This window comes from Strigops habroptila, chromosome 9, assembly GCF_004027225.2.
Source record: "Strigops habroptila isolate Jane chromosome 9, bStrHab1.2.pri, whole genome shotgun sequence".
NCBI classification, from domain to species: Eukaryota; Metazoa; Chordata; class Aves; order Psittaciformes; family Psittacidae; genus Strigops; species Strigops habroptila.
Window position 1 is genome coordinate 17,864,090 of NC_044285.2, and position 22,968 is coordinate 17,887,057.

The 22,968-nt window shown below is 39.3% G+C and overlaps 1 protein-coding gene across 3 annotated transcripts in view; it reads left to right on the forward strand.

Annotated features, from left to right (window-relative positions):
• Positions 1-22,968, forward strand: part of TLN2 (talin 2) — a 157,200-nt gene that overhangs the window by 86,466 nt on the left and 47,766 nt on the right. For all 3 annotated transcript variants that reach the window (XM_030497733.1, XM_030497732.1, XM_030497734.1), the window contains 15 exons: positions 595-803; positions 1,634-1,732; positions 2,264-2,431; positions 3,880-4,174; positions 5,916-6,082; positions 7,175-7,303; positions 8,842-8,955; positions 10,776-10,889; positions 12,137-12,271; positions 13,245-13,373; positions 13,972-14,074; positions 16,091-16,299; positions 17,135-17,254; positions 18,284-18,481; positions 20,548-20,687. In XM_030497733.1, the coding sequence (XP_030353593.1) occupies positions 595-803; positions 1,634-1,732; positions 2,264-2,431; positions 3,880-4,174; positions 5,916-6,082; positions 7,175-7,303; positions 8,842-8,955; positions 10,776-10,889; positions 12,137-12,271; positions 13,245-13,373; positions 13,972-14,074; positions 16,091-16,299; positions 17,135-17,254; positions 18,284-18,481; positions 20,548-20,687 (2,329 nt within the window). The remainder of the gene's footprint in view (positions 1-594; positions 804-1,633; positions 1,733-2,263; positions 2,432-3,879; positions 4,175-5,915; positions 6,083-7,174; positions 7,304-8,841; positions 8,956-10,775; positions 10,890-12,136; positions 12,272-13,244; positions 13,374-13,971; positions 14,075-16,090; positions 16,300-17,134; positions 17,255-18,283; positions 18,482-20,547; positions 20,688-22,968) is intronic.

The following is a 22,968-nucleotide window of genomic DNA, read 5'->3' on the forward strand; positions in this document are numbered from 1 at the left end:
AAGTAACACAAGGACTGAGTATGAGGCAGCTGGAGAAATTTTTTCTTGAAATTACCCCAATAGCTAAGTGTATTGATGTGTGAAATGAGATTTCTGCCCCTCCCAACGCTATTTTTGTATCTTCAATTTCTCTCTTACACTAAAGATATGACCATTCATGAAGATAAAATGTGACTTGCTTACTCTACAAAGTAGAGAGCAGGTTTATAACAAAAAAAGCATTTTTGATCTGGCAGTTGTTAGAGAGAGATTATGTGCTTATTGACTGAGTGGCTTAAAGGGCTCAATACTCTATTTCTTTAGGTTATTTCAATGTTGAAAGATACCTGAAAGTGTAAACTGCTCAGCAAATTGCACTGAATGAAGAGAAGTTCTATTAGAAGATAAATGCTTGTAGAAGAAGAAATATAGAAATTGGAAAAATCATATCAGTCTGATTTTTTTAAAGTGGCAATGAAATTACTTAGTAGGCATTGCTTGGCTGTCTTGAAATGTCTCTTTTGAGTCTCACCAGAGTGTAGCTTGTGGTAACTGCCTCTTTTCCCCTTTTAACTCGTAAAGCATTCTGATCATGAAAAAACACTTGCTCCACAGGGGACCCAGTTGACACTGATTACACTGCTGTGGGATGTGCAATTACAACCATCTCTTCCAACCTCACTGAGATGTCTAAAGGTGTGAAACTGCTTGCTGCTCTCATGGATGATGAAGTTGGAAGTGGAGAAGACCTCCTCAAAGCTGCTCGAACATTGGCCAGTGCTGTCTCAGACTTGCTGAAGGCTGTGCAACCCACTTCGGGAGAGGTGAGTAGATGGAAACTTCTCAGGTTCCCTCTGTGAAAATGCATGGCTTTGGATTTTTTGAGACATGTTAGCTTCTAAGCCTTGCCTGCTCCATGCCAAGCGATTTCTCCTGTGCATGAACTTCACTACTTCTTATTCCTTCATCTGTCTCTGTCTTCATACCTTTAAGTCTTGCGCCTTGATACTAGAATGTTCTGTGTAATATGCAGAGGTTAATTGATTTGTGTAATAGTTCATTTATCTGGGTACTCTCTTCCAGAAACAAATTTCAAACAGTACTATGACTCAGTTTAATAGGAAGTGGAGAGATACTCATTCATGATTTTTTTTCTTTACTATCTTTGTCTACTTTGACATATAAAATGAGAAGTTAATTCCTCTGCTGTAGTCTTCTAGAAATTAAAGTAGTATTGATCAGGGTAGACTATCTTGATCAGTTTTTTATGAGTTGGAGTCAGCAGCCAGTTTGCCTTGGGTCTCTTCAGGTATTTATGTTTTGAAGAACATGAAATCTCTTGATGTTGCATATCGGTTGGCATATTGACTGTCCATCCTTAATATCCTTAGAGTTATTACAGCAATGTCTACTTGAGCTCTTCAAAATTCTTTACAAGTTCTGTGGGAGCATGTCAGGTGAAACCTCTGAAATATGGATGTGCAGTTGTGTATTTGGAAAAGTAAAGATTTTTCCAAAGTATTTCTGTTGTGTAATGGGGCTTTTTTTAGCCATATTGATTGCATGGTAATGCAGAAGTTCCTGGAGGAAGTCTAAAATTCAAGTAAAGCTCATTTTCTTTGAATTAATGTACTTCACCTTTCTATTTTTCCAGCCTCGACAGACGGTTTTGACTGCAGCTGGAAGCATTGGGCAAGCAAGCGGGGAGCTACTGAGACAAATTGGAGAGAATGAAACAGATGAAAGGTTCCAGGTAATGAGGGGGTTGCTTGTCACTGTCAGAACTGTGCAGCTCTCTAATGAGGAGTCCACTGCATAAAACCGGGCTTCCCAAAGTGCAGTTAGGAAATGCCAGATTTGATATTTCTCACTGCTAATTGAGGTTAATCCATTGTGAAATTGTTTTTAATTGCACAATCACAAAGTGATGGTTTCATGGGAACCCCTGCTTCATTCTGTGCATCATACAGATGCTTTCTGGATTCATGGAGAGCTGTTTGCACTGCGCTTTCCTCAGTGTTTCAAGTGCATTTGGGGCATAGATTTGTTCTTGTGGACTCTGAGCCAATTCAATATTTGACTCATACTATCCAGTAAGTTGATAATGTGGATGGAGAACTATCAAGTTTTTTAAGTAATAGCCATGTTTGCTGCTTTACATGAAACAAAATGTTTAAGTTTTGATGCAGGCGAACTTCTTACCTTTAGAAGACTTGATCTTAATATAAAAAAAGTATGTACTTTTATTTGTTCATAAGTCTGAGTTTTCCCTTTATTGTACCAGGATGTTCTGATGAGTCTGGCCAAAGCTGTTGCAAATGCTGCTGCCATGTTAGTGCTGAAGGCCAAGAACGTAGCACAGGTCGCAGAGGACACCGTCCTGCAGAACAGGGTCATTGCTGCCGCTACTCATTGTGCACTCTCTACTTCCCAGCTTGTGGCTTGTGCAAAGGTGAGGCTAGCAGTGCCCATGAGGTGGCAAGGTATTGTTTTGTGTCTGTGCTTCTGTGTATTTCCGATGGCCTCTGGCAATATGCTGTGTTTATATTATAGCTCTAGATTTATGCAATATCAAAGGTTTTGATTAATAACTTGTCACCCATAACAGTGGCAATCAGGAGCCCAGAGTATGTGAGGTGTTGCTGTAATTTCCAGAGAAGTTTCCACAAGTAACAGAGCCCATCTGATGAGTTACTAATACTGATAAAATAAAAACCTAAAAAACATTAGCTAAAGAAGGGCATCTTGCCTGGGGGTGACTATGTAAGTTATCTCTGAAAGCCTAGAGTTAGGATGGGTTTACCTCCTGCAAAGCTAAATAATGAAAAGTTGGTATTCTTGCTGAAAATCAAACCAATTTGGTCATCATTGATTTTAAATATATTTGCACTAATTTAAAGTAGCCCAGTCATTTTCATAGATCCGTTGCTTTTGGCCAAGTAGTGATGTTCAGTCTAAGCAAATTACAAAGGACTGGAGGTCAGACCTCAAATTCTGAAGTCTGCAATTGGAACATTACATCTTCTGCAGGCTTTTTTGTCTTAAAAATAAACAAACAAACCACTTGTTTACATTTTCATTATGAAACAGTTCTCATTGCCTACTTGGATGCTGCTTTCAAAGTCTGCGGTGTCATCTTTTGCAGAAAACAAAACACCCAAAAGGGTTCTATTAAAATTAACAGCCAATATTAGGTACTCAATTTTTAATATTTTCTACTTTCTTTCTCTGGCTGCAAGGGCTTTTTTGTAATCCATATATATGGATTTTCATTATTTGGACTCGGTGTTCTTATTGCCAGTGAATTTGTTCAATATGGCATAAGACACCCAGTGGCATCCTATTTTCCTCATAAAGTATGTACAGTTTTCCCATTGCTGCAGGCTCTCTGGATATGCCTGAACAAAACAAGGGAGGGTTGCTTCTAACCTGTAGGTTTATTACTTGTTTATTACTTGTCCTACAGAAGTAGAACATGGTTTGAAGCACTACTTTTATTTAAACAAACAAACAAAAGGCTGATACAAGAAGGCTTTACAAGACCAGTTCCAGTTAAGATTTCATTTTATTTGGAATTCCAAGGGAACAGGAGTCTGTCAGTGGATGTAGTTATTCTGGAGGAGTTTCGCCCATGCCTGCCTTCCAGAACTATTCTTTAGTGTTTTCTCAGTTCAGTAGCTGTTGAAGAAACATGAAACAAGGTGGGGACTTCCATTCTTAGAATCCAGTTAACAATATGCAGAGTCCAGATTCCTAATCTAGACATCTGAAGCTACCTATTTAAATACTTTCAAGGTTTTCTGTCAAGGGAAAACAAAAACCTGATGCACTAGATTATTAGTTAGTAGGAATTTTGCAAATAAACCTTTCCTGGATGCTTTGTGTCCTTTCCCCATGCAGGTTGTGAGTCCCACCATCAGCTCTCCAGTGTGTCAGGAACAGCTGATTGAGGCAGGGAAACTGGTAGACCGTTCGGTGGAGAACTGCGTGAGGGCCTGCCAGGCTGCCACCGATGACACTGAGTTACTGAAGCAGGTCAGTGCAGCTGCCAGCATTGTCAGCCAAGCCCTGAATGACCTCTTGCAGCATGTCCGCCAGTTTGCAAGCAGGGGAGAGCCCATTGGACGCTATGACCAGGCTACAGATACCATCATGTGTGTCACAGAGAGTATTTTCAGTTCAATGGGAGATGCTGGTAAGTTTCTCTAATGGACAGTAGCTTTTCATGATTCAGAGATGTGGACATTTCAAACAGTACAAGTGAAAAACCACTTCTCTAAAGTGTACTGTGCTTCTAGGCTAGTGCTGTCATGAGGGGTAGTCATTCAACCCATAATATTAAATCAGCAAAGTGCACACAGCTGTGTGCTATGTAGAATGAACATTCTGTGAAAACAACCAGTCTCATGCTAAAGGATCACTGTAATATTTTGTCTGTTTTCTACCACTGCTTCACTTCACAGAATTGCGTAGCAGTTTCTCATCTTCAAATATAAAGACAGGTACCTGGGCAAATACTACCCACTGATTGATTTCATTATTCCTAGATTTTGTTATAGGTTTTGAAACTTAATCCTGCTCTTTTTTCTGTGATGTTTTTAAAATGTGCAGCTTCTAGAAGCAACCAAAACTTGAGATGCCTGACATTTAATCAATCCAATATGAATTTTTAGTAAAGAACTAGAAAATTACGAAGGAATTTATTTACTGTAGATATGCACAGGAAACCATGTCAAGTTTTATGTTTACCTGACTCTTATGATTCAGCTTCTGTACAGAAGACTGCAGTGAAAGAGATGATCTTGAATAGCATTTTATTTCTGTTCACAGTCAAATATCTTCTTGTGCAATACTTAGTTTTCAGTAGAAGGATTTCAGATTCCATTCTATGTTTCCAACTTACTGCACTTCTGAGATCACAATTGTAACAGCAAAGAGACTCTGGCTTGTGACTTCTGTATTATTACCCAAGCAGGTTATTCTTTCTGTTTTGATTTACTGGCTTAATGCTGTAAGAAAGGACATTTAAAGGGTTTTTTTTAGTAAGTGGAATATTTGGACTGGGAGCTTGAGTTACCATTATTGGTAAAAATTTTAATTCCAAAACTGCATTTTGGGAAATAGTTGATAAAAGCTAGAAAACTCTTAGTTGCTTTGCCTGCTCCTGACCAAAGGGGCCTGGTAAGAAGGTAATTTAATTCTGAAGCCCAAAAGTCACCTTAACACATGAGAAAAGTGCTGCTTTGGTTTTCTTTCCCACGATTTTTTGAAGAGCATTTGAAAAGAATGAGGCCTTAGACACAAATACATCCTAATTGATTTGATAACCTACAGAGAGACCAGGGCTTTATGGGCTCAAGTCTGTTCTGAAGGAGTTAGTGACCAAATGAATTTGCCCTAGAAAGGGTGTCTGTCCGCTTCAGAAGCATTGCTGTTTCATCCCTGTGCTTCACCATGACTCTGGTATCTTAAATATACACTGTATTTTTGGCCAAACCCACCTAATTGGTGCTGAGTCTCTTCTGACAGTTTAGTTTATATTAGAGAAGAATAGGTGAAAAATGGGTAATTTTTATTAAGAGTGAAATCTTGGCTGTAATTTGAAAGCAAAACTATTAGTCTTCACTAGCCCAGGAGTTTCCTTGAACTGTGTATTCAGAATTAAAGTACTGGGGTTTGTCTTGCTATCTAGAATGCAAATACTACATTTTTCCTTCCTCTTCACTGTAGCAGTTTCCTTCATTTACATTGCCATCCAAGATTTTGTTTGTGAAGCTTCTTAGTTACGAACTTTCTGAGTATCCTTTTCAAGTTGAACGCTTCAGCAAAAGAATACTTTGCAAATGTAACTTTATTTTCATCTCCCTGAGATGACTTTTGAAATGGAAACTGAAATGCAGAGAGAAGGAAAGTAAAAATGTAACTGTACCCCACAGGTGAAATGGTACGGCAGGCCAGGGTGCTGGCTCAAGCCACTTCTGATCTTGTCAATGCCATGAGGTCAGATGCTGAAGCAGAAATCGACATGGAGAACTCTAAGAAGCTTCTGGCTGCTGCAAAGCTCCTGGCAGATTCTACAGCCCGCATGGTGGAAGCTGCAAAGGTACCAGGAAAATTAACCGTCAGCTTCAAATTGTATGGTTATACACAAAGAAGTGGTATGTGGGATATCATAGATAGGATCTGGCTGATAGTAGAGGTGTTTTTTCTTAACCTGTAAATGTTTTGTATTTAACAATTTATCTTAAGTACATCAAGAAAAATTATTTATGTTGTTACCTGGGGTTTTGTTTTGTTTTAAAAACCCCTCGTGCACTGCTTTGCTCACCCGTGTGCAGGGTGGTCATGACTCAAGCCATCTAGAGTAGTTACTACCAGCCATAACCACTGTGATGCAAAGTCTTGTACCAGTCGCCTAGTGCAAATGGCACAAATAACCCATAGCAATCACTTACAAATATCTCTTGCAAAAGCTGTAAACTTTTACAAAGGTTAACAAAGCAACTTTGCTTCTTGAGAACAGTTCCCTCCACCTGGGAAATTTTGCCTGTGCTGTTCCCCCCACCCTCCGGTTCTCACAAGAGAACTCTGTGCTAGAAACCTGTTTAAATCCATTAGGGAATAATAAGTTCTTTGCACTGTTTCCCAGATCCTGCACTAAAATGATTTTTACAGATCAGGGCCAGCCATTCTGCTGGGGCTCTAGAAGGCCCATATGCCTGGCTACAGAGCATGTCCTTGACTTGCAAGTACTTTCTCAGACTTCAAATGGAGAAAACCTACTGGTTTAAATCTCAGGGTTTGAACTGCAGTTCCTGAAAGGCATATTGAGCTGGGAATTTTCACACCTGTTCTTTTCAAAACCTACATTCATCAAAGTATGTTATTACAGAGCTGGTGGAAGCAATTTACAAAGGTTTTTTTCCCAAGCACCTAAAGTAGTGTAAGAAGCAAATGTTCAACTGCCTTCCTCACAGTACCTAACATATACGGTAACAATCTTGCTCCAGCAATAATTTTTCCACTTCAAAGTCTTGCAACACCTTAATGTTCTTCTAACTTTGGTAAAGACAATATAAGGAAAATAAAGGGTGATGTAGCAGACACTGTCTGGAACTAAAGCCTTGATATTCATCCACGTTTTCTCCGGGAACTTCTACTAATGCTCATGGTTTTTGCTCTGAAATCTTGGCAGGGAGCTGCAGCCAATCCTGAAAATGAGGATCAACAGCAGCGTTTGAGAGAAGCAGCAGAAGGACTGCGGGTTGCTACAAATGCTGCTGCACAGAATGCCATCAAGAAGAAAATTGTCAACAGATTAGAGGTTGGAAACCAGATACTGTTGAAGTTTCAGTTTATTCCATTTTGAGAATTAGTATCTGTAGCTAATTTCAAGCAAGCAAAAATGCCTATTTCAGGGAAAGTGCTAAGCATAGAACAGAACTGCAAGCTCAGTTCCAGAGTACTAGGCTTGGAATTTGAGATGCTAGTTTGTGGTACCATAGTCCTCAGAAAATTGAGCAACTTAGATCACTGATGTAATAAAGTGACTCAGGAGACATTCGATGATGGCCCAGTCATAAAATTAGAACAGCTGAGGTTTCAAACAGCTGAGCTGAAAGTACTTCATTACTACTTTCATTTATGTGTATGATCTGTCATTTACACAGTATATCTTTTGGTGGTTGTACTAGTGTATCTGCCAGAGTTTCATGTAAATTTCCATACAAAGGTATATTATTTGGAGAATCAAAGAAGCAGAAACAAAAGTGAAAAGATACATCATATCTGATAGCACAGCCAAGAAGGGCAGTTTGCTGTGCACTAAGGATAAAATATCTCTGAAGTTTGTCTTATAGGCAAGGTTTGATCTTCCCATTCTCAGCCTAAAATGTAGAGAAGACAAACTGAAAAAAGAAGCCTTTCATAATTCCTAGTTTCCAACTGTGGTTTTACAGTAGTCTGGTTCAAGTGCAGTGAGATTAGACAAACAAGGAGATCTCAAGGAGCTAACTGTGTTCCAGAAGTGCATTTGAATTACTTTATCTGACTAGAACAAAAAATGAGGAGTGTTTCAGGAAATAAATGCTGATGTCTCAATTTGGTGGCTGCATGCGAGAAAGCTTTATAGAAAGGAGGTCTTACTTGTTTTGTTTTTACAATATATACTGCCTTCCAAAGGAGTGAAATGTGTAATGGTAAGAATGAACTTCCTGCTTGATTGTATTTTGTGGGCCAGGTAAAGAAAAGTATCATCTGACATGTTTGAATAGCTTGGATGAATGGTTGAATTTTTAATCTTGTAATAGGGAGAGGATGATAGTAATGCTCCTACATATTTGAAGGTCATCTCAGTGCTTTCAGACTCAGCAATACCAGCATTTTCTACCTCTGCATGAGTTTAGTATCTTTGCTTTTGCCAAAGAGCAATCTCAGTAGAAGCTGGCTCCCTTGAGTCTTTGTCAGAAGTGTTGATGTAGCAGTGTGAAGCACTGTACGTGCTTTGCCTGTTTTCTCTGGCCTTCTTTGTAAGGAGCTAATTGATTAGACCATTTCTGCTCTCTGTAATTGACTGCTTTTAGTCATATTGCATCCTAAGTTATGAAGGAGTAAGAGTTTATAGTCCTCCTAGTTCCACCTTTTTCTTTATTGGCAAGATAGAGCTGGGTAACAGTTCAGCTTGTTTTCATCTTGAGAGAAGAGCAATTCCGAATTTCCTTAAGGCAATTCAAATTAATCTAGGGATCTGATGTATTAATCTGTCAAAGTTGTTACTGTCAAAGTTACCTAAAATATGTATTTCATCCTCTAAATGACTTAGACTTTTACTGCTGATTTAAGTCTATTTCTTTTTCTCCACAGATTGCTGCTAAGCAAGCTGCAGCTGCTGCTACTCAGACTATTGCAGCTTCTCAGAATGCAGCAGTTTCAAATAAGAACACAGCAGCCCACCAGCAACTTGTGCAGAGCTGTAAGGTAAATTATCACAACCCACTGAGAAATAACTCTTGAGCTCTGCTTTATGGGGAACTGAGGATCACCTGCTATAATAATAGTATTGCAACACACATTCATCTGTGGATTCTAGTGAACCCTCATTTATTGAATTATCCATAGTTTCCCTGCATTACTGTTTGGAGAGCCTCAGAAAGCTGAGCTACTGGAAGTGCCATGTAGTAGTATTTGGCTGTTACAAATACCCCTGCAAACACTTTACTAGAAAGAATTGACAGGCTTATATACCTCAGCATGTATCTGTTGAGTAACAACCAGTTCACCTGAAGTAAGTGCTTTAAGTAAATGCTTTGCTGCAAATCAGTCAGCAGTAGCGTATGTGCAGAGCTATGCTAGAAGCACTCTGCAGAGGGGTCTGGTTGCTCAGAAATGTGTACACTCGCACAAGTGTGCTCTTCAGCAGATGAGTAGCTCTGTGATCATCAAAACAGGCCTTTGAATGATACATGCAGTGAAATGGGGCTGAGGTCTGCCTTAGTATAAAGGTAACTTTAGAATTTTCCACAACGAAGAATGGAGTAGCAATAATGATTTCTACTATAATGGAGTGAAATTCGTATTTTAATGTGTTGGTTAGGTAACAAACAGCACTGATCCTGCTATTCTGATGTTCATTGTACAAGCAACTGCAGCCTGAAATGTCACTGTAAAAAATAAGTGCTAGACCTTACAATGGGGTTAACATGATTCTTAGCTTGAAGCTGCCAAGACCACACATTTCAAGGTATGCCTGGAGTCAAGCGCATTTTTATAGTTCCAAGCTAGAATTCAGAGTCTGCTGAGAAGCTGTTCTCTTTAGTGTCTAAGCTACATTTGGCAGCTTAGTTTCCAGCTCTGACTAATGTTGCTTCAGAGTTTTTAAATAAACTGCATTCAAAGAAAAAATTGAAAAGACAATAGAATGCAAAAGGGTTTTATTTTGGGTGGAAGAGCAGCTATGTAGGGAACAAGAACAAAACCATTAAAGAAGGCATTGTTAAAAGCCACATTAACATTCAGCAATTTCTTGTCATGGTGGTAATCCTAAAAATTTTGTTGTTAAATAAGGTAACTCGAGTGCATGTCAAAATTGTGTTGTAGGCAGCTGCTATTTCAGTATGAATTAAAAAAATAATAAAACATGAGCTGATTCACTTTATTGTTTCCAGTTCGTTCGAATTTCTTGATGATATATCTTAGATAACAGAGAAGTCTGATACTTGTTAATTTTTTTGGGGCTAGGGGAAAGTTCATATTGCACTGCTGAAGTAAGTTTTATTGTGTAACGGATGGACAAAGGAGCACGAATCTGGGCAGTCCAGGAATAAAGTTTTAGCAATGCCCACTTCTGAATGCTCCAGCCATGTTACAAAGTTTGTATTGTTAGAAGTCAAGGAAAAGTAGGCTGAGGTGCTGAGGTGTAGAAGACAATGTTTTTCTGAAAGCAAGACATTCTCTTGAAAACGTGTCCCTTCCAGTACTCGCATTCAAACATGCAAAGGAAGGAATTAAAAATACTTTTTGTATGGAATTTTGCAGAAAAATCTTTGATTGTCCTGTAGGATCTTTAAACTAATCAATAGCTCGAATAAAGATTTCTTAAGTAGAAGTCTCTGAAAAATCCTATTGTATATTTATCCAGTTCCATGGAGTCCTAAATGAATTCTGTGAAGGCACAGGAGTATTGTACCTGTGAATACTACAGGTTGTCTTTAAGGGGGGTGGAGAGAGGGTTTGCTTGTCTGTCAGTGGGTTTGGAGTTTTTATTTATCTATTAAAAGGTTTTCTCTTTGTTTTTGTAGAATGTTGCAGACCATATTCCTCAGTTGGTGCAGGGTGTAAGAGGAAGTCAAGCTCAGTCAGAAGACCTCAGTGCCCAGCTTGCTCTAATAAATTCCAGCCAGAATTTCCTTCAGGTGAAGTGAATCAATCAGCGTACTAGATTCCATCACAGCAAAAAGCATTTTGTAGTACTGTATGTTTTCATTTGTGACAAATAAGCAGTAAACTGTTTTAAAAAGTTCATCACTGACTGCGAGCCATAGCTAAAGAGATTTTGGTTCCTTAGGTCAGATGAATGAGGTATGTTGAATCTATGGAAAATGAAAACCACCAAAATGGAGGATAAAAGTAACAAGAAAAGTCAAGTGTATGGAGAAGAAACATTTGTTGCTATAGCACTTGCTTTCTGTAAAAGAGTTTAAAGAACAAGATGGAAAGAATTTAGCGTCTTTCTAAGCAGAGGTCTGAGTATGTGAGATGATGTTGTAATCTTTCTTAGTGAAGGTTAGTGGTGCAAGACGCAGCTCCAAAATTCTTCTCCAATAAAAGAGAATATTACCATGGGTTTTAGACACTTCTCTTAAAGAAGATAAAATATTGAATGTTGATATCAAACCTATTGGATTTAATGTTGAAATTACAGGAAACAAACAGAAGAAACCAATTTTCCAGGTAATGACATAATCATTACTTGGCACCAGTTAGTCCTGCCTTAAATGTGGTTGCTGTTAGCAGGCTCTTTATGGGCCCATGTAGGCAGAGGTATCACAAACCATGCTCTCACTCCAAGTATTTTGCTATATGATTCTCTCCAGAGTCATTAAAAAATGATCCATCTCCCCTCTGGCTGTATGTGTACCACAGTGATGGTAAGAATCAGCAAAGTATTTTAATTGTACTAACAGCAAACGTCATGAAGAACCATTGCTTGAATCACAATGTTCAAGATACAGCATTTTGGCAGAGTTTAATACTTAGAAATATTGAGACAAATTTGCCATCTGTGCCACCTGGACCTGCTCATACTACATGGATGCTGAATGGCAGAACTGCACATTTCAATATTTTTAAGTAGTCTACATGAGTACTCAAAGGCCTCAAGCAGACGTTGGTACCGATGGGCTAGTAAAGCCCAATGTGTCCTGCTGCAGAAGACACTGCCATGTGGAATTATGACAGGGTGCAGCGCGTGATTAAAAGGCTGGGATCTAGAGGGTGCATGGTTAAGGAGCAGGGAAGTGCATGAAATGGTCATTACAGAAAATGTAGAAACCTCCCGAGTGTGTGAATGGAGGAAGCAGTTTGTTTCCTGAATCCTAAGCCATATTTAAAGAAAATGAACTAGTAAAACTAACTGTGTTCCCTACTCTTCTTTGAATAGCCTGGAAGTAAGATGGTGGCATCTGCTAAAGCTGCAGTCCCCACTGTGACTGATCAAGCAGCAGCAATGCAACTAAGTCAGTGTGCAAAGAACCTTGCTACCAGCTTAGCTGAGCTACGAACAGCCTCCCAGAAGGTAGGTGAATGCTAGTTTTAACCAGCTTAAGCAAGCTGCCCTGGATGGTGGTCACAGGCTCACTTCTGCTTGGCCCGCTGTGTCTCCCCCAAGGGAATGACTCATGCTCAGGCAGCGTTCACTTTCAGTGTTGCCTTTTGTGCAGTTTGCTCGGAGTCACAGGTGGCTTCTGTGTCATAACAGAAAGGGGAGGGAGAAATGGCAAGAAAACCGAAAAGCCTGTGGTACCCTTTCCAGAAAGACAGGGGGAGGCTATACACAGAGCAGCACATCAAAGCTCTGAGCTGCTCTACATCTGAAGGAGAGCAGGGGAAGGGGAGCATATCTCATGCACCTGCCAAACTGGTGAGAACCCAGGTACAGCGCTGCTGTGGTCACTGTGATTGTGAACTGGAGCTATCATCTCTAAAATTCAGGGAAGCAGAGGCTGGCTGTGTTTCAGACACTGATTTCTGTACTATATATGGGTTTAAAAAAAAAAGCATCAGTGGACAGTCTGCTCTTTGGTTCTTGTGTACACTGAGGCCCCAAACCAGGGTTGTAGTGTATAGGTGGCGATATCTGAGCTAACATTAAAATGCCCAGCTCAGGTACTGATCATTGTGGTCTGCCGCATTGGATGATTCAGTGTGACTTTTGGCATTATGCATAGTTAGGCTATTTGTCAAAGGTGAAGTCCAAACTGCAGCACTTATTTTCTCAATACCTGATCTACCAGTGTGAAAGTATGTGTACGCAAGCTGAGTGCATCTCATTCCCCTGGTGGCTCTTAACAGTGTGTTACTCTATTCACAAGCTAAGAATATTGGGCAGGCATTTGGAATCGATGATGTATAACACTTAAAGTGCTCACAGAGGCCTCTAAAAGCGTAAGAGCCGTCATTTGGGAGGGGGAGGTTATACCTGAAGTATTTACTATTTCTGATAGTGGCTTACATGTGCTAACAGTGATATTGATCTGATTTCCGAACAGGCTCATGAAGCATGTGGCCCAATGGAAATCGATTCTGCTTTGAATACAGTCCAGACACTCAAAAATGAACTGCAAGATGCGAAGATGGCAGCTGTGGATGGACAGTTAAAACCTCTCCCAGGAGAAACTGTAATTGAGGAAGGATGTTCTTCATTTAAAAACAAACAAAGTTAGCTGTTAAAAAATTTAAGTATTGGAGGCAAAACAAGTAGTGAGGCTTTGGATAATGGTGACACTGATAGGATTTTGCACTTATTCTCTTGAAAAGAATTTATGCTCTGTAGTGGAATTACAGGACTGTAGGTCCTCCTTCTTTACTGTACAAATGACAATTTAGTAGCATCAATGTTTCAGTCTTTTCTTGTCAAAAGGAATTTCTTTTCAGTAGTGACCAAGAAGGGAACTCAACAGTTCTAATACTAGCAGTCCTGGTAGGCCTAGAAAGTGAAATGTTTAATTTGGCAAAAATCCCCTTCCCTTAAGATGAAGGTCTTGATTTCCATTGCTAATTACAAAAGTTTTCTTGTTCATATTACCTAATATGTTCATTTATTTCAGCCTGGACAGGGAACACATGTTAGTCAGATTTCGGAGAACCTCTGTGTGTTCAGTAGCTGAGATAAAAGCTTGGGTTTGTGGAATGAGGGATTTTTTTAGTATTTAAAAAAAATAAGTGTGTTTTAGTTGAGCTTAAACAAAGAGTTTTGTCCTTTGCGATTTTTCACAGCTCGAGAAGTGCACTCAGGACCTGGGAAGTACATCCAAAGCAGTTGGTTCATCAATGGCCCAGTTGTTAACTTGTGCTGCTCAAGGCAACGAGCACTACACAGGTAATATTTTATTCATGTCTCTGCAAAACCTCTGCTTTCATAAAATGCTTGATAGAAGGTTTTTATATCACAGACTCTTAAATCAAGGAATTGCTCCTTTTTTTTGTGCTGATGGTGAACTGTGGCAAATTATTAGGACTTGTGAGTGTGAATACTGTGCTTTATTAAAGAAGTGTTGCGATCTGCTGTGTGTCTGGATGTAATCAGAACAGACTGAGACATCTGTTGTTTTTGTAAATATATGCCACTGAAACTCTGTGAAGGACAGAACTAAAATGTAATGCAATTTAAAGGTCAGTGCCATGAGAAATGTTGCTATGTCCTTTCAGAAGGTTAAAAGGGCCTTTGGATATTTTTTGAAGCACAGGATGCAGACATACTTGGGATAGCCTGGTGATGTTTAGAACTGCATCTCTCACTTCATGTTACCAGTTTACATATATAATGCAGCTGGTCTTTCTGATTCACTGATCACATTTGCATGGTTTGAGGTAAAGCCAACAGGGCATGTGGACATACAGATTCTACAATTTATTTTTGTACCTGTAATTTTAGAAACCAGAATCAACTTGATAAGGAAAATATTCCTTGCAGAGGGAGAAAAGGTTTTCTCTTGGGTGGTAAAATGTTCTGTCTCCTTATTTCTGTAAAACATGGAAGCTGTTGATGCAAATACTACTGTAATTTTTTTAAAATATTACTTACAAAAAACTGCATTATGGCAATTACCATTTCATTGGATATAATTGCATCAGGGCTGCACAACTTAGAGTTGCTTTCATTTGAAGCACATGTAATTGAATTAAGATGGCTCACGTTTCTGTCACGTAGTTATGCTGAAGTTAGCACTGGGTATCTGGCAAAGGAATACAGGTACTTGCAGCTGATCTTGAACAATTGAATCTAGTGGCTCTCAACATCAGTCTGTAAGAGCCTCCTACAAAGCAAGGAGTTAATTTTCAAAGCTCATATAACTATTTTGTATCTTATACTGCGTTGTTATGCACAAACTGTTAGATGCTCAAGCAAGCACTGTTTGCAGGTCTTATGGCATTCTACTGTTTGCGTGTGATAAAAATTCTTTACAGCTTACATTCACTATTTAATAATTCTCTCTTGTCTTCAACTGTCACAGTAAATTTCTTTTCACTTTGTATTGAAAGTCATCATAGAGGATGAAAGCAGCACCAAGCTGAAGGCAAAGCAATCACACCTTTTTATTTGGTGATGCTGTGATTAAGTTGAACTTAAAAGATGCTTACTGGTATCTAAATAAAGGAAACAAAACGTGTAGGTGCTTTTCCTGAAACTTTCTTTAAATTAAGAATCTAGAAAGCTGTCTGTGGCTTAGCAAATAGAAAGGTTGCCTACATCAACGTAGGCAGTACTGTGTGTCTGTAGTACTTGGCTTTACTTTGATGTATAATATCACTTGCTTTTCATTATCTTCTAAAGTTTCTGCTATTCAGAATGTTCAGTTGATTGGAAGAGAAAATGTGAAAAGGCACTGGAGTTAAAATGCTAACATGGCTACTTCGTGGGTTGTGTTTGGTCGTGATGTCCCAGCTTTTTAAACATTTCCAATAGGGATATTAGAATATTCTAATTATTTTTAATGCCTAAATACGGATAACCAAGAGGTCTTGTACAGGAAATGTACAATTGTTCTTGCAGACAATCCCTTTCCCCCGTAGCTGGGAGTATGAGTTTTTCCTCTTTTCCAGGTTTTAGATTTTCTTCTTTTTCAGTGCTTCACTAAGATCTAGTCACTGATACAGAGCTGTGCCCAGAACGTGGTCTTCGGGGTATAATACTCACTTTATAGCTTCACTACAGGCATTTCTCTAGGCAAATGATGCTGTGTGTTTCAAATGTTTTTGTGTTTGAAGATTTTCTTTTAAAATATATTGCAATGTTGTTTTGCAACGGGATCATTGCCTGCAAGTTCATCTGTTATGAAATACAAAGGTTGTCTTTAAGGGTACTGATAGAATCCTTGATGGACTCTGAACATAGGAGTTGCTGCCAGAGAAACTGCTCAGGCTTTGAAGACTTTGGCTCAGGCAGCACGAGGGGTTGCAGCATCTACTACGGACCCTGTGGCAGCACATGCAATGTTGGATTCAGCAAGGGATGTCATGGAAGGCTCTGCTATGCTTATTCAGGAGGCAAAACAGGCTCTGGCTGCACCAGGGGATGCAGACAGTCAGCAGAGGTTAGCCCAGGTAAGTTGCGACTTGAGCTGCTACATGAATTATCAAACACCCACTGAAATTACTTAAAACACAGCATTAAATAATGAGAGAGAACAACTGAATATGAGGCTGCAAGGAATGTCAACTTTCTAGTCCTTCCAGCAACTTTCAGATAGTAACTTCGTGCTTATGTTAAACAATGCAGATGGTTTGAAGTGTGACATTATAGTCATCTTTTTACAAAAATAAATGTATACAAAGGTGCAGTTAAGTGCTTTTACCCACAGCATGTTCAAGTAGGCTCCTTGACTGCAAAAATGAAACAACTGTTAAATCATTATCAAATGAAGTACCTGTATTTGTTTTACATTCAAAAAGTGAATGCCCATTTTCTAGACAAGCAGCACTGCCACTTTTGAAGACTTCAAGGAGTAACAGGTTCTTTTTCACTTGTTTGAAAAGTTCCGTAATTGGCCTGTATTTAAAATAATTTCTTAGAGGAGACTGTTGTTTTAATCAGGACTTTAAAAAAAGTAGCATGCAAAGGACTTCTGCAATTGGTATATGGTTAACTTCATGGGCAGTTAACCCATGGGGTTAACTTCCCTCTCCTATGGTGCTGGAGCCTTTATCTCAGGTGCCAGGAGCAGTTGTGGGGCTGCCCTGCCAACACTATCCTGTCAAATGGGTGAGCATAAATAATGAGTACTGCTAAACTACAGGCGAGCAAACCAAGAGAGTTGCAAGCCTCAAAGGCTCTTGTTAAAGTCAGAATGTCGGAATTGCTGGCTACAGAATGTGCCTCTTCTTCAATAAATGACCACTTAAGCCTTTCTCAGTGTGGATATGTTTGCTCCTACTGTAGGTGGCAAAAGCAGTGTCCCACTCCTTGAATAACTGCGTGAATTGTCTGCCTGGCCAAAAGGATGTGGATGTGGCCTTGAAGAGTATTGGGGAATCTAGCAAGAAGCTCCTTGTTGATTCGGTGAGATGTCTTTTAACATAGAAATAAATTTCAGAGAACTGAAAAGCAGATCTGTGTCAAATTCTTATTTAGTAAATGTGCCCTAAGTATATGTAATACAAGTTTTGTTTAAGTTTATGCAACTTTAAATAACTGCTGCTTTGGCCGAAATGATGTTCTTCTAGTGTATGGGAAAGGTGAAATATGTCTGTGGCTTGTGAAGGCAATATTAAAGTCGATGTCATGGATCACCATTAGTTTGGTTTTTTCAAAATGCCAACTGTGACTTGACATTTTGAAGAATATGACAATTAGAAAATTAGAATCCATCTCCCACCTAAAAGTGATGAGTTCAGTCTAAGGAGTATTGTGGTCAGCCAGCAGATGTTTGGTGCACGTAAGGTCATTTTGTGCAAGGAGAAGAATTGTTATATTTCTGTTTAACTGCATCCATGTCAAAAAAACCCCTTTGTGCACTGGTAATTTGCCAGAAGGTTATACGATTTGAACAACTTTTTTTTCTGCACCTACCAGTGATCTTGCTACCCCCATGAATGAAGGAAGGATTATATTTTGATGTGTTTGAGCAGGTTTTGGTAAAACCAAGTCAGGAGTTTAGAGTCATTCTGAAATGCTGCCAATACTTGTGTGGTGTTCTGGAAAGCTTGTTTGTGGAAGTGAATGATGACTTGGAGACCAGAATGCTCCAACTTTTGCCACGGAGTTCATCACTTGGAATTTTGTAGTTGAACCATAAAATAACTATCATTATCTCTGCCCCTTGAAAGGCACATTAGATACTTGTCAGTCCCTTGAAAGAAACATTAGGACAACAGTTGTATAGATTTCTGGTTGATAAGGTGTCCTGTAGTTGGACTATTCTGCACTCAGAACTGAATCTTTAGCAGTCCAGTTGCAGTACTCCATTCTAGTTTGTATGGGAAGCTCACTGCTGTATTGCATTTAGTGTTCTTGAATTGTGTTGAACTTTCCAGTTGTGAAGGGCTGATGTGACATGACAGATAAAATACGGCGCTTGGTCTTTTACAGCTACCTCCAAGTTCTAAGTCATTTCAAGAAGCTCAGAGTGAACTGAACCAGGCAGCAGCAGACCTGAATCAGTCAGCAGGAGAAGTTGTCCATGCTACACGGGGCCAAAGTGGGGAACTGGCCGCAGCCTCTGGAAAATTCAGTGATGATTTTGATGAATTCCTTGATGCTGGTATTGAAATGGCTGGCCAAGCACAGGTAAGTTTTTATCTTGCTGATTGGGACCAAGGATTATCTTGGGCATAGTGTCTTGCAGTGAAGTATCTTGGTTATCTAGTAGCACAGTACAGTGTGCTAGTGTGAGCCTATGCAGATATGATAGATGATGTTTGTTATGAAGCTGTCACCTGTAACTCGTTATCCAGACTAAAGTTTTACACAGGATACTGGTGTTTGTTCCTGTGCCCAATCAGAAATGTGACTTCGTACTCCTCTGTGTAGTTTGGGCTCTTTAACTAATTTGAGCTGTATATCTCAAGGTACAAAGGTGTACTGAACCTCTCAAAGCATATGGAAAGTGTTGCTTCTAATTTGGTAGAACTACCATTGAGCATAACTAATGTGAACACTATTCAAAATTCAGCATCTTTCTTTGCTAATTTTCAAGTGCTTTAAGTAGAGGGAGGAAAGATGCATTTATATTGCCCTATGGTGCATGCTGCTGTGGATCTGACAGCAAGCATTTGGACTTCTTAGTGATTTAAATCTGGCAGAGTTCTATTCTGATGAACTCGGTAACAATAAGGAATGTTGTCACGTATTATGCCTAGCTTATTCCTAGTAGTCTAAGTACTCATTTGAAGTTGGAGATAACTCCTTCATTTTATCTTACTGGGTTTAGGTGTACTAAATTACACTAATTGGTCATTTGGAGATGATTTATCTTAACAAATGTCAGCATATAACAAAGGGTCATGTACCAAGAGAGCTGGGAGGACTTGCAGCAAAGAGTCTGCAGACTGTTTTGCCCTAATTAGTAGGAAGAACTTGCAAATCTAAGAACTTCTTGCCAAAAGAAAACTAGCCAGAAAGTTTTTGACTTTGAAGTCATTTATGAAGTGTCTCTGTAGAGCAGATGCTTTGTAGATAGAGCTGAGTAGAGAGATTGGACAATAACTGCTAATTGTTCTGCATCAAAACTTAATTATTCTATTTCCAGATCCAAGAAGTTAGGCAGGCACCAAACATTAGCTGATTCTCTGAAACTGAATAGGAGTCACATACCTGAGTATCTTTTTAGCCATGGGCTTCACTGGCTTTTGGTATGTTTTGTTTGAGGCAATTCAATGAAGGCAAAAGTAGAAATGATACTGCAAATAGCTGTTTGAAGAGAGAATTCCAGCTGCTGCTGTCCTTGTGGCCCTGGTGGATTTGCTTACCCTACTGACCTAGGGGATGATAACCATCTTAGTTATGAATGGCTGATCTTTTGAAAGAGAATGCCTTCTGTCTTTGTCTAGTTATTTGGTCTGAACAGAAGCCATACAGGTTTTTTGGATGCTCAGCAAAATGTTGCGGTAGGGAGGAAGCAGAGAATGTAAATATTGAGTAAAAGCTATTCACATCAGCCAAGTAATATGCAACCTCTTTACATAAAACCCTGAACAGACTGTTTGAAAGAATGGATTAGCTTCTGAGCGCTGACAGAAGAATCTAGTCACAGCTATTTGTTGTTATAATGCAGCCCTTCACTATAATTGTATGTATATGCAGGTTCTCCTTTTCAAGCAGTGCCTTAAATAAGTAATAGTAAATAAGTAATCCAAGTCAGAATGTTTACCAAATTAGGCTTGTGGAAATGTCTTTTCTTGGGATGGAGGACTATCTGGAGAGATCTTTTTGTGTGAGTAATCCCAGTTAGATGCTAGAGAGCCCGAGGGTTGGTTACACAGGATGCTAGAATGCAGAGAATCTACACTGAGTGAATCATGTGGATGAGTTGTGCCAGGCAGAGACACATGAGAGTCTTGACAACAAAAGCATTGTTCAACAAGTAGTAAAGTTTCTCCGTTGCTCATTTGTGAATACTGCCATTGTCAGAAACCAAGCTGTTTGTTGTATGGGCTGCTGCTTCTGTAATGTAAGTGAAGCTAGAGGCACCTGTCTGGGTGCAGAGGCTTTGGTCCATGTCCTCCTCTCGACTGTTGTCCCCTGCATGTCCATGGTTTCAGGTGGATAAACAAACTGGGTTTCTAAATGTGCTTTTGGCACACTGTCTTGATTGCCAGCTCTGCACCTAATGTTATGCTGCTGTGGCTTTCCAGACTAAAGAGGACCAGATTCAAGTAATAGGAAACCTCAAGAGCATCTCTATGGCTTCCAGCAAGCTGTTACTGGCTGCCAAGTCTCTGTCTGTTGATCCTGGAGCTCCTAATGCCAAGAACCTCTTAGCAGCAGCAGCAAGGTAAGGATGTGTTGCTTGCTTTAGGTTTCCTAATATATTTGTTTTCTCTTTGCTATTTGTAATGTGTTTATATATTCTTCTGCTGTTGACAGCTGAGTGGTTGGAACCTGCAGTTCTATTTAAATGAAAGTAGGCCAGAGGAAAACTGCTTATTTTGGAGTAGTTCCTTAACTGGCATAATTTATTACCTTTGATAGAAATAAGAACTAGCAGTTGAAAAGTTGGCCTGGTTTTTGAAAGGGACTGGTGTGTTTTACCTGCTGGGGTTTTTACCATCTGTGTTCTGACAAGGCAGTAGCTAACAGTAAGCCTCTCAATTGCTAACAAAGAAAATAAATTGAATAATGTTCTTATATAGAATGTGCTTAACAGTCACATTGTGGCTACCTATCACTAACAGTGTGTATGTGTGACTACACTACCTACCACTAGCAGTGTGATCAACAACCCTTGCTAGGGTTAGATTCTATGTTTATTTGGTGGAAGGTATCCTTATTTAAAGTATTCTGTCAGCCATAACCTGAATTTCATCTTTTGGACTCTGTTCCTCAGTCAAGGTGCTCCGTGTTTGTGCAAAAAATAACAGTGCATTTCAGTGTTTGACTGGATAATCTCCTCTCCTTCACTTTGTCAAATCTTTTTCACAATAATTTTTTTCCAAATTAAGTTTTTATTCAGTTATCTAAGCTTGTAAATGCAATGCTCAGATATCAAACTGGCAGGGAACTGCTGAACATCAGATAGACATCACACATAGAAATGCCAATGTAAATCAGACAAACGTCTGAGATCGTGAGGATGAGACTTATAATATTGTCTTCCAAAATGTTTAAACCCACAAAGATCAGCCTAGAGATGAAGTAAGTGTTCCTTCTTTAGGGATAATGTAGTTGATATTTGTCCTGGACCTTGTAATCATCCCTTTCTAATAGCAATAACTTTAATTTAAAAAGATATAAATCTACTCCTTTAATAAAGGAGTTGTTAAAGGGGTTATGCTGCTTTACTTTGTCATATTTGTTAAATAGATAAATAAATAAATTCTGACATCCATCTTGTCTCCCCATAAATAAATAGCTTCTAGGAAAACTGTAGGTAATCCAAGGCATGCTCCTTGAAAGTGGAGGAGTTGCATGAGCTTTTGTTACTGCTACAGCATCAGACTGCTACAGATTTCTGCTTTAGGCTTGGAGCATTCCTGTTCGGAGCATAGAGGAAGTTAATGTCCCCAGTGAAGCCCAGTTAGTTGTTAGTTTCTGCGAGGCTGGTATTCCCTTTGTAGAAGCACATAATCAAAAAAGGGAGACAAGCCATTTAGAGCTGTTAGATGTTCTGTTTTGCCGTGGTGTTAGCCTCTGTATGTGTGTCTGCATGCATATGACTAGACATCAGATAACCAGAAAAAGTCAATACTGTACCAATTCTCAGTTTGTGTTTAAGAGGCTAAGGGAACACCGGATTTCCCTTCTCAAATCCTCCATGCCTGATTGTGACAGGCTTGCCAGGGCTCGGTTCTCTTTCCCTCCTATGACATGGTCAAGGTCAAGTATTTTTACTTCTTCTCTTTCTTTTTGCTCTGGAAATAAACATAGAACCTGGTGTATATGTAATAAGCACATTCTGTTTCCTTTTGTAACAGTATGATGCCATCCGTCTTAGGTAATCATGTTATTGATATAACCAACATGTTATGAAGTGCCAATTTTCTTTAAGAGAAAATAGCCCGAATGCCATACAGAGTTTTCAAGCCAGAAGAAAGCATATCCTCCATGCTCTCCCATTTCACTCAGTTTCTAATTGGCCATGACATACAACACAAAACCACAAGCATTCTGCTATAATGTCACAATGTAAGCTAAGCTTTTGCAAATTGGTGACAACATGCCTAGCTAGAGAAATTATCTTTCATTAATAACAGTAAATGGCATACTTCAACTTCCTCCTGCAAAGCCTTTTCTTCTAGAAGCTGCTTTCCTGGGTGGTTAGCCTTTAGTCTAAGATGAATGTAGTTATAATGAATGTTGTTCAATCTCAGAACGTTCATCAGAAACACGAATAGTGACTATATTGTATGTCTCATTCAGCCTGCGTTCAAGAGTGATGGAACTGTGAACTCCCATAGAAACATAATGCAAAAATAGCTTGTTCTGTGTGGATTTAAACCTCAGGGACACTCAGAATGTCAATGATTAGTGAAAGAGAAAAAACCCAACTTGATAACAAGCTATAGAAATACGTAGCAGGATTGCGTGTGTGTATAACACAGTATGTCAGAGAAGGC